At 43.1% G+C, this 12,639-nt stretch overlaps 1 protein-coding gene across 1 annotated transcript in view; it reads left to right on the top strand.

The window, feature by feature from the left end:
* ssh1a (slingshot protein phosphatase 1a) overlaps nucleotides 1-12,639 on the top strand; it is a 42,134-nt gene that overhangs the window by 17,575 nt on the left and 11,920 nt on the right. Inside the window, exon 3 of the mRNA XM_080739423.1 lies at nucleotides 8,768-8,865. Coding sequence (XP_080595549.1) covers nucleotides 8,768-8,865 — 98 coding nt within the window. The remainder of the gene's footprint in view (nucleotides 1-8,767; nucleotides 8,866-12,639) is intronic.

Below are 12,639 nucleotides of genomic sequence, written 5' to 3'. Positions count from 1 at the left end.
GTGGAACGCAGCAGAACCATCCAGGCTTCACCAATTCATCAAGGATCTCACAGATGTTCCTGACCAGCACCTCCCCCGTAAGGAGTGGACAACCCTCAATCACCTGAGGACAGGTGTGGGACGTTTCAGTGCAGCACAGGATCCATCACAGACTGTGTAGCATGTGATGACCAGCTGCCCTATATACCAGCCACTGAATGGTGATCGTGGCCGAGAAGGATCATGACCTAGACAATGACACACTCGACTGGATTGCTGCAACGGAGTGTAAGGACATACAACAGAAAAAGATCTGGATGATGTGCCACCCCAATAGACAAACTCTCTCTCTCTCCCCCCTGTGGTTGGCTAAAAAAAACACCCACAAGCACAGCGGACCCAGATTGATGAATGCAACATGAATGAACAGTGGATTCCAGAAAACATATGCCCTAAAACAGTTTTGTTACAAAATTCAAGATTTTGATGCACCTCTTACACAATTTATGTTTTTGGACATTTTTTATCCTTTATTTTGTTCTGTTAGCAGTCTGTGGAGCATTATGGGAATATCTCTTTTCAAGTGTTTTTTTTTTAAATGTACTGTATGTACACTTGCACATTTGATCTGTTTGCCTTCATGCTGCTGCTATCTTTATTTATATTGTATTTTATTATCTTGTTTATTTTTGTAATAAACATTGTCAAATATACAGTATATTGTCTATTTCATCCAAAATGTATTTTAGGTGTTTCAATAATGAACACAGTTCATGTCAAACACTGTTTTAGTCTACCATTAAAATCTTCCTATGAGCAAGGTTGAGCCCACTTGGATCCCACGTTTATCCCCTATGGTTCCCGCATAGAATTGCCTAGGTGGGGCCCAACCAGGGCCCATGTAGAACCCACCTAGAGCCCACACAGGCTAGCCCAAGCGGCTCCCACCTGGGTCCCATATACATTTGCCGAGGTGGGGCCCACCCAGGACCCATGCAGAACCCACCCAGAGCCCACGTGGGCTAGCCCAAGTGGTTCCCACTTGGGTCCCATATAAATTTGCCGATGTGGGGCCCACCCAGGGCCCCTGCAGAACCCACGTTGATCCCACATGGGCTAGCCCAAGTGGTTCCCACTTGGGTCCCATATAAATTTGCCGAGGTGGGGCCCACCCAGGACCCATGTAGAACCCACGTTGAGCCCACGTGGGCTAGCCCAAGTGGTTCCCACCTGGGTCCCATATAAATTAGCCGAGGTGGGGCCCACCCAGGGCCCATATAGAACCCACACAGAGCCCACATGGGCTAACCCACGAGGGACCCTTGTGGAAACCGCGGACATTCCCACATAGAACCCACGTGGGCTAGCCCAGGCGGTTCCCACATGGGTCCCATATAAATTTGCCGAGGTGGGGCCCACCCAGCGCCCACGTAGAACCCACGTTGAGCCCACGTGGGCTAGCCCAAGTGGTTCCCACCTGGGTCCCATATAAATTAGCCGAGGTGGGGCCCACCCAGGGCCCATGCAGAACCCACACAGAGCCCACGTGGGCTAACCCACGAGGGACCCTTGTGGAAACCGCGGACATTCCCACATGGGGCCCATGTAGGGAAGCCCACCCTGTACCCATGCGGGACCCATGTGGGCGTGCTGGCTGGGAAGGCAGCATAAGGCAGTAATAAGGGAGCCTAAGACAGCCAGGAGTCAGTAGCATTAAGGCAGCATAAGGCATTAGGTAGTCATAAAGTAATAAAACTGCATAAGGCAGTAGTTGCGACCGTTAGGGAGCAGTTTACTATGAAAACCTCCACCGGCCGTCCGTCCGTCACACGTCACACCTTTGCCCTGCTCATATCTCCGCATCAGTATGACATCACACCACATGTGTACACAAACCTTTGTGTACGTTGCTGTGGCAACAGTCTGTTGTTGCTGGTCTGTTAGTGTACGTTAGCAACCACCTTAGCAACCATGGTTTTACCCTAGCAACCAACTGTTTACCCTAGCAACCAACTGTTTACCATAGCAACCATGTTTTTTTTACCCTAGCAACCAACTGTTTACCATAGCAACCAGATACGCAGAGCAGGGATCTCCATATATGGGCATAAACAGGTGACATCACACTGATGTCAGATACTCAGAGCAGGGATTTCTCCATAATATATGGGCATAAAAGGGATTCTGTTAGGGATCTCCATATATGGGCATAAAAGGGATTCTGTTAGGGATCTCCATATATGGGCATACAAGGGATTCTGTTAGGGATCTCCATATATGGGCATAAAAGGGATTCTGTTAGGGATCTCCATATATGGGCATAAAAGGGATTCTGTTAGGGATCTCCATATATGGGCATAAAAGGGATTCTGTTAGGGATCTCCATATATGGGCATAAAAGGGATTCTGTTAGGGATCTCCATATATGGGCATAAAAGGGATTCTGTTAGCTGTTAGTGATCTCCATATATGGGCATAAAAGGGATGCTGTTAGGGATCTCCATATATGGGCATAAAAGGGATTCTGTTAGGGATCTCCATATATGGGCATGAAAGGGATTCTGTTAGGGATCTCCATATATGGGCATAAAAGGGATTGTATCCCAGATGATGCCCTGTTAGGAGATCCACACTAACAGAATCCATATATGGTCCTACCGACAGCTGCTATAAGCCAACCCTGGCGATAAGGTCTGAGTCGAAGAAATGCTTCTTTCCTGGCAAGAATTGCCCCTTTATACTGTAGGGCTCGTTTGTGTATTGTATGACATCACGCCACATCATCGGCTGAGGACTGTGTGATGTCATCATATCTCCATATATGGAGACATAAGTTGCTCATGCCCAAATATGGGCTGGTGAGGTCAGACTTAGTGTGATGCGTAGGTTATCTCCATATATGGAGATTCAACTTCAATGAGTAACCATGGCAAACTGTCAACTGCCCGTATGTCTTGATAATTGGTAAAACAAACTTTTGGCCTATTTGTGGAGATAAGCGACCAACGGTCGCTTATCTCCCGATTAGGGAGTCTTACTGGTGATTATGATGTTCAAGTTGCTGTGGTTAGAATTATCAGCTAAAGGCTGTCCCCTTCTGTATCTGGGCATTCAGTCACATCTTAGGGAATCAAGGGTATCGTGGGCTACATATTGAACAATTCCTCTCTTGGACCATAATGAAAATGAAATTCCACTAACAAGAATGTTGTGTAGTACTTGGAACACATAAAAGCAGCCTGGAAGTTGTGCTCACAAGCTGCAATCTATTACAACATTCTACTTTGTTTTCACTTGTGTATATTAATAACTCATTTAGTGCCCCTGAAATTAACGGATTATAAAGTCCACGATGCCACCTTCAGGCTGGCATCACTCCCGTTATCTTATTTTGAAGGCCAGAAGTCCACAGCATAAACACTTCCGGTCTGACGTCATCGCGTCCTGCGCCGGAACCGATCCTTGTCCACGTGGAGTTGTGTAATGGCGGACCGGAGCTTTTATACATGTGTAACATAAGCGAGCATCTGCCTCCATCTTCGCTTCTAAAGTGTAGTTTTGAGATAATGGACATTAAAGATGAGATCCCCCGTCCACCTCAATGTTATGGGATGACTATTTTGTGCTCGTGGAGCCGTGATGATGCGAAATCAGCGACGGATTTCGTCTCCGGACCTCCGGCCATTGTACTCGGTAATGTATCCGCCGTTACAGTAATATATTACTTTTCACGAGTATACTCGGGATTGGCACTCCGGGTACTCGAGTACTTTTCACGAGTCTTCTCGGGATTGGCACTATATGAGTTTAAGAGAGCCTAGTTTGAATTATTTTCCGCAATTGGTCTGAAAGTCATTAGGATCAGCTGCTGTGTGTTATCATCTGGACTTTACTGATTAAAGGCTTCACACAGTAAACAATGCTGTGAGAAAACTCTATGCATTATGAGTCAGGGCTTGTCATGCCCCTATATTCTCCAGTTTCTTGAGGTTACTGCTAGTACAACACAGCTTATATCATTTGTCATTAGTTATTCATTTATAGTTTTTATTTTGAGGTGCCGGTTTTTCCAGTTGTATATATTCAATTGACAGCTGCAGAGGTGTGTGTGTGTGTGTGTGTGTGTGTGTTTGCTGTGTGCATGTGTGCATGTGAATGCTGCAGTCTTTGTTTGTAGAGAGCTTTCAAATGTGAGAAGAGGGGTTCCAAAGAAGCATCCTCAACCACGTTTTGTTGGGGTTATCAAACACAGAACGGGGTATATAGAACTTGAATAGAATATTGAACTTCATGCAACCCATACTCAAAAGGCACACTTCAGAACTGCAAATAATCACCATGAAAATCTTGGCTGGACTGGTGTCTGCAGTGCATGTGGTGTGCTTGGAGTAGAACTGGGCCTGTAGGTTATCATTTCTTTAGAACATGCTGATGTCATTGTATCCTGTGCTGCTCTAACACCTGAGGAGAGTTCCTACTCCATGTACAAGTGTACTCTGCTTAACCCTCCCCCTGCTCTTTTCAATTTCAATTCAATCTTTGTCAATGGAGTCAGTGAGACAGCGGCAACGTTATGCAACAGCCAGCCACAAGAAGCTGCTTCTCTTCTATTGTGCTGCTAGTGTGTGCAGATCACAGAGAAAGCGTAACAATAAACTAGCCTGCCTCTGTGTAGCCTCTTTGTAGTGATGTTTGTGTAATCCACTGCACCTCTCTCATATACCTGCCTGGTGACTCAGAGCAGTGGCTAAGATTACGCCTGCTACTCCTCTGCCCTAGTAATAATCGCAGGCTTACAGAACAGATTTTCATTTAAAAACGTGTTGACGTATGACAGTTAAATTAGCTGTAAACCAGCCTCCATTCCTACTGTATAGAGGTGCTACCTGTAGCAAGCCTAATCCTATTGCAAGAGACAAGAAGGTTCAAGGTTGCACTTAATTGTTACGTCTTTTGTACAGGTACATAAGAGTAAAACTTATTTGTTCGGCTTCCTTACAGACAATGCAGTGGTATATATAGAATAAAGCAGAACAACAGAAAACAACACATCGAAAGATAAAATAATAAGTAATAAGTAATAATGATGAATAATGATAGGAAAGAAATAGAGTGCAAAAGGCAAAAGAGCAAAGAGAATGAAAAAAGCATCCTCAGCTGTACATGTGCATAAAGTTTGGTGTATTGTATACACCAATGGCATTATTTCCCCGTAGTAGCTACTGTACTTTAACTTTTTGTAAACAACTTCACAGTGTGTTCTACAGTATGTGCAACAGGTTGGTACAATTAAAAACTTCACAGTTATAGTGGTGATCCCTGGGGGTCTATGACAGATTGTTGTCTACTTGAGGCATACCTTACACTAACAGGGACCCATTTGTGCACTAACCTTTAAACAAGTTTAGGTTAGCCTTCACATGATTATGTAACATTCTTTCCCTGAGTTCAGTGAATCTCCCCCTCGGTATTTACCTTTTATAAGGAACAATGCCTGTTGTAAGGCTATTTCATCAGGGGTTGGGGTTTTTTAGAAATATTTTCTCCTTAAATTATCATTGCAACTTCTGTCAATGTCACACATTGTGTTCAGTGAGGAGCAGTTGTATGATGGCACCAGCAAGGGAATCCCTCCCCTATGAGCCTGAATGTAATGAGATTTGGAGAGAACCCATTGCCAGTTCATCCAGTCCGTTCCACTCATGCTTGGCCCATGTGGGAAGCTCCCTGGTAGTGCTGCCTGGGAGTCAGTTGATTCTTGGATTGGTATGCAGCACTAAAGTCCACACTAAAAAGATCAAGATATCCCATTTGAAGGGTTTGTGCCAAGACTCCTCTTGTTTCCTATTTGTCTTTTACAGTTTAGAAAGTGGGTGTTGCTTGTGGTGCCAGGCTACAGGAGAGAAAAGAGGCATTCTTTACTGTTCTGTAGAGCTGTTGTCTGTTGGATAAAGCATTGCAAAATCCTGGGTCCGGACATGTTTCGCACAGCTAAATTGGTAACATCTCACTACTTAAATCTGAAAAGTAGGATATTGTTGGGTGTCTGCATCAGATCTGATGGAGGATGGTAAACAATCACACTTTCATGCTCATGGAATAGGTAGTTAGTGTGTGCGTACGCGAAAGAGAGAGGGAGAAAGTAGGAAGGAGAGACAGAAAGCACAACCCTCTCAGCCTCAGGCAACGGGTGGAGACTGCAGCAACTCCCTCCAGGCAGGAGTCTGACAAAGCTTTTCCTTATAACTCTACTCACACGCAGATGAAGAAGCAGAGGCGGACAGAGGGATTGACATATGAATAGGCAGCGCTTATGCACTGATCAACGCGAAGACTCCTCAGCTTGAACTGTCTGTCACTCAGAAGTGCGGGATGAGACCTGGCACATTGTATCTACTCTCATACTACGCTCCATTACTGATTTTCGGAGCTGCTGGAGAGGAGGTAGCTCAATAGCTCGGGTTAACAGGATGCATCTGGTTGTAGAGTCACCTCAGGAGGCTGTGATGAAGATGCTGCCCTATTTTGTGGAGAATGCTGTGTTAAACCAGCGGGAGATACGCCGCATGTGAGTTTAGCGCACAGAAACCACTCCAGTGGCTTATGTGAGATCAGTTGATCTAAAACTTAAGTAAACTGTATGCTCAGTACATTTTATTAAGCTAAGCTTCTGTTTGTTTTTTTATGATTCTGAAAGCCAAGGCACTGTTAAACCTTTTCGTTTTGCTGTTTTTACAGTTAAACTTCAAAGTGTCCTTCGAATGAATTACTTTAGTGCAAAATTAGCAAATATCTGCTTATGATTTGACGTCTCCTGATCATTTACACAGTAAACTTCAGAACTACTTAGAGCTGTAGTCAGACCAGTGAACTAGATCAGTAACTTAGGTCCTTGAGTTCTTTTGAGATATTGAATTGAAAAACAGTTGATTGAATGGGATATGATGCTTAGGACATGGTCTTTCCTTACTACTCTTCTGTATAACCTGATTTCTTTTTGCCAACTATGGCGAAGAGCCAGTGCTGAATGTCTTTGGACTGTAGGTACTGTAGGTTATAATCATGTGGAATCATTGCGGCTCTCTGGCAAGCCTTTCTGTCAGTCTTTGTTTGCCTTGATACCAGATGTATTTTTAGCTGTAGCGTTTGTGGAGAGGCTGATAGCAGGGTGCTGGAGGGTGAGAGACACCAGAGCTGAGCTGAGGCTATTTAATTAGGCTGTCTGACTATGGCCTTCAGAGTGGTGGCCACAGCTTTTTTACACCTCAGGAGAAATGCAAGTTTCACACATCCTGGCTCAGATCTCAACAGAATGAATTGTTTGCACAGATATCTTATCAGGTATCATGTTAAGTCCACCGAACCCAATGCTGGTCTACCAGCTGAAGCAGGTTGAATCATGACCAGTTGGTGTTTGCACACAATACTGTTTAGCCGAGTTTATATTGTCCAGACTATGTTTTTCTCTTGCTATTGCAGCTCTTGCCTCATAATATCCATCATCCCCTGACAGAGTAGCCGCCTCACATCCTCATACAGTACATCTCTTGCAGAGAGAATAGATAGAAGGAAAACTAACCAAATGTGAGACAAACGCTACCTGAGTAGCTACATTATGGTCACTGTGGAACCTTCTCTCTTTCTAGTGGGTTTGGGGGGAGTTTAGTGTGAGAAGCACAAGACAGGGACTGTTGTTCCCTATTTAGTCCAGTCAAGTCTGGCCAGAGAGGGGTAGTTTTGGGAACACATCTCATTCAGACTAAATAAGAAACTTCATTCATGTAGTGTTTAAAAACAAGTCACCCAGATACATCTGTTAAGACCTGGGATTTGCTGGCACACAGTACTGTTTGTGTTTCTGGTTGGGATTTGTTATGTTTCAATCTGTCATCACACCTGTGCTTTTTTTTTTTTTTTTTTTTAATGACGTCTTGGTTTGCCAGATTGATCGCACAGAATACTAAGAGTGTGTGTTCCACCTGCTGCCAGCCAGGTAGATTTATGAGCATGCCGATGTAGTGACTTTGTAAGAACAGTCAAACAGTTGGTGCAATAATAATTGGTGCAAGCTCAGGGGCAGGACCTCAGTTCCACTTTCACTGTAGTCTCTTCTTCTGGTGTCAGATTGCCCAGAAGCATATGAAACTTGAGAGGATTTTATTTACAAAGGCAGGTGTGAATAGCACACAGTAAAATCTGGAGTTTTAATTGATCTTTTTACATCCATTTCTACACTCTCAAGAGTTCCATTAAACTTCAGATTTTACTATGCAAAAGACGCATTTCTCAGGCATTAGAAACATTTGGTATCACAAACAACTGCAGTTGGGTCAATTATTTGGGTCTGCTGTCCATTAGGGCCCATCCAGCAGCAGACTCGACAAATCAAATCAGAATGCAGCTCATGCAGCACAAAAAAGGCCAGATAAGCATTCAGGCTGAAGCCTGATTTATCACTTCTGCAGAACCATGGGCCTCCCTCTCTATGGTGGCTGACAACTGGGCTTTCCCCAGTTGGCTGTCATGGTAATGTACTGGCAGCAGACACCCATGATTTATCCTCATCTCATTTGGTACTGCACCTCCGTATTGATACAGAATGCCATTTGTTTCACTTCTCAGCTACCACACAGTGCACCCTGAATTTTTTATGGAATGATGCTTCTAACAAACAGGTGGAACGCAGACCCATTTAGAGCTGATGTGCAGTGCTGAGGCCCTGCTGCAGTGTCTGATAGAGACTAGAGAGTACAGTTTAACACCCACCTGTCTCCTGTTTGTTTCACAGCCTGAGCGAGAGCTTCTTCATGGTGAAGGGGGCTGCACTCTTTCTACAGGGAAGCTGTGCTCAGGGCCAGAAAGTACATCCCCACCACAAACATGCAGGTAAGAACCACAAGGCATGACACTATCAAGTCCAAGCTGAAGTTGACACTGTTAGGCAAACCGCTATGAATACACTTGCTACTGAAGCAGTATTTTTGAGCTCATAAACCATGGTCACACAGTAGATATGTATTCTTACTTCATGGTTGAGTCACTGCAGCAAGAGCAATATAGCCGCTGAGTGAAAATGCTCAATTAACCTCCTCATTTCAGAAGTTTCATTTTTATTTGATCAAGGTTACTGTACTATTTTGTGTGTTTGTTTGATAGTTCTTATGTTCAGATGTTTGCTCCTGAGTGGAGCTGGGGGAAAGGTGCCCGGTTGATAGGCATGTTCCAGTCTTGTAGATTGAGCAGATTAGCAAGCAAGTGCTGTGCATGGTACAACTGTGGGGTGTGGGCAGACCTTATTTTCACAATCAAGAGAGGACATCAGTGTTTCTGTCCATACTGTATATCCACCCACCCTCTATGATAGCGTTAATGTGAATATAGTGAATAGACTGTAGTAGAAGGAAGGGATGTATACACCATGTGTTGAAGTTGGTTGTGGTGTAAAGAGCAACTTTTAGAAATGACTAACGGATAAAGAACACTGATGATTTGAGCCCCAGCAACTCCTCATACAGTTCATATAACTTAAAGCATGTGAATGAATGTGTGTCCGCTTGTGTAAGATTTGTGTTTGTTTTTTAAATTTAGTTTCAGAGAATTTAGTTGGCGGTTGCAGAAGTTTGCGTCACTGTCCTCTTGTTTAATCCATTTAAATACAAAATGGATTAAACAAGAGGACATTGAAGGTGCTATGCAGGCTGCAGTCTACTTCAAGTGATTACACATATGGTTAAATATATAGAGAAAGTGCATGCTGACTTTGGAAATCTCCTGGCCTAGGTCTGGTAATCGGAGGTCATTTTCAAAGCTACTGATAAATGTTCCAAACATACAGGCCTGGTCTGATTATCTAGTGGAACTGTGGGAAATCTGTATGCCAGCCACCAGCCAAATCCTCCTACTGTATGTCTATCAAGTCACCTGCTGGCAAGTTTGTCTTTTTTTTACCAGCCACGTTGGCAGGTAACCAGACAATTTGGAGGCCCTGTCCTACTTTGTTCTACAAACCTAGTTGGCAGGGAAAGCATTTGGGGAATTTACCAGCAGTCACTGTGGCCTTTAGTTAGGAAAGTTGATGTTGCAATTTGTAAATTACTGCATAGACAATGAGATCACTTGGACACGGCTTGCTTTTTACACGTTTTGCTCTATGACAGCTCTTATGACTTTAGATACCCCACCCGTTCAATCTCCACGTTTACACAATAAAGATCAAAACAGAAAACAATAAAGTGCCGTTGCGTTCTCACTTTTTATTCTGCGTTTACACGGAGATGCCAAAGCGATTGAAACTACTGTAGTGTGCTTGCTACAGTTGGTAGCCATGTAACGTGCTGCTGCCAGATAGACCAGTCACGCACCTGTAGAACCACTTCTGTTCAACTTCCTATCACAGCTGTTTGTTTACACCAATGTAATAGCATAGGCGACGTGAGCCAACGTGAACCATGATGTCATGTTATGCCATTTACCCCATATTGCACGTTGGAACTACTGTAAATGGACCCTTACAGGTCCATTTGGGTCATGTAATTGTAGATCTTCGACCTATTACATTAATTGCAATTGGGTTACTGACTTAATAAATCTGTGAATATGTTTGCACATCAAAGTAAACCCACTCCCACTTCCTAGAGAGGAAATATGTCCTGGTCCTGAGAAAATCATCCCAATTTACCTCCGTCTCTTCCCTGTTTCCCATCAGATTTGTTCATTGGTGTGACATCATGGATTACAAGCTCTGTCTTGTCACTGGGTATCGCCCATAGCAAATACTCACTAGTAAGGAGTTCATACATGGATGATAAGAATAATTTATTTCAAATCTCAAATTCAATGCTAATGTGCTTGCAATCAGTAAAAAACACTGACTCAACTGGCCTTAAGGTCAATTAATAGACCAGACGTACTGTAACATACATGGACTGGACTAGACTAAAATGATGCAGTAGCGATCCTCAGCATACGTCCATCGGGGCATTTTCTGTTAAGCACTTGTGCTTCATTTTCTGCTCGTAAAGCGCTTTGAGCTGCATTTCATGTCATGAAAGGTGCTAAAGTTTTATTATTATTATGTCCACGCAAGGCTCAGTATTTGTGTCTGTGCGTACCTAGTGACATTGTGGTGTCGCACAAACTCACAAAGCATGGCTCTGTATGATCGCAGTGAAAAGCTGTTTCCGCTCTTCTGTTTTTAAGACTTGAAAATAAGATGTAAAAAGTATTGATATGTAATGTGAAAACATGACTGTTGTTCTGCAAAGGAATCTATTGCATTTCTCAACAAACTATGGATATAGTGCTCTTACAAACAGCCAAAGTAGGAAATTCATCAACACAGTATTGAAACCAATAAGCCATATTATGAATAAATTATGAAAATAATCTGTAAACCTGCCCATACCTGGACTGTCCACACAATGTTTGTGCCCTGCACTTTCAGACATCCTTAACAGATATGTCTGTATAGACTTCTGTTTCTGGTTATGGCAGATGGCCATTTACCAGTCTGCCTCAGAGCTCGACTGGCTGGGAAGAACACCTATAGCCTCCAGCTGTTGTTATCCAGAACAGATGCCAACTTGGCTGTCGAGTTAGGTATAGATATTTGAGCTAAACCCCTGTATGCACTCAAGTGCTTTAAAATATTTTGACAGGCATTGTGGTTCATTGGAACCCCCTTCGATTCACAATTGCTTACATGATGGGGTTAAGACTGCTTTTCAGTCTGACCTACTTGGGATCTGAGATTGGAAACGGTTTGAAAACAACTGACGGATTGTAGTTGAGGGTCATATGAACCGGTGTTCATGGAATGGTTAATGAAATGCTATCAAGGCATAATAGTATCCCTGTACTTAAAGTAGGGTCCCATACATTGCATTAAAATCCAACTCCAGGCGTATTCTAACAGGATAAATCAATCTAGCGCGTGCAACTAAGCCAACAGTGAGGAGAGCACTTGGATCATGCCTGCCTCATTGATAGCGCTCCTGTTGCTGTCAATGGGAACATTGTGAAGTCCCTGATGCTAAACGTTCAATGAGTTTCTTTTTGTATTTTGTGAATGTGATTGTGCACATACTTCTGAAAATTGTGAAACTAAAATATTTCCATAATAATAATAATCTGTTAAATGTATGCATGAAAACGATGAGAAACTACTGTGTCACTGGGTGCAGAAAGGAGCATGTCCAGGTAGATGGCTTGGCTTGGTACTGTGCTGAAAGCAGTAATTAAAACCACCTAGGAGGGCATTCGTTCTTACCTGTTGTGACACACTGAAGCATACTTGGCTCTAGGGCTGTCACGATGTGACATTTTACATGACGATTAATTGTCACTCAAATGGTTGGCGATTAACGATTTAATTGTGTTTTTGACGTTGATAATTACATTTCTGTTTGGCTTTTAGGCTTTGAAGCTGCACATGGCAATCATGACACATAACCATACAAAAGAATTACTGACATATTTGACAACTTTATACTTAAAAAATAACATTGATAGTGGAAATAGCCGATCTAGATCTGCTATTTCCACTATTTTTTGACATTTTTTCTAAATATATGAACATTTTTCAACATGGAAACGATTATGGCGATTATGAAAAATAATCACGATTATTTCAAAAAAATCACGATTAGACGATTATGTAGT

This window comes from Nannobrachium achirus, assembly GCF_963921795.1.
Source record: "Nannobrachium achirus genome assembly, chromosome: 12".
NCBI lineage: Eukaryota > Metazoa > Chordata > Actinopteri > Myctophiformes > Myctophidae > Nannobrachium > Nannobrachium achirus.
Note: the sequence above shows the minus strand (reverse complement) of the source record. Positions and strands in the feature narration are given on the sequence as shown.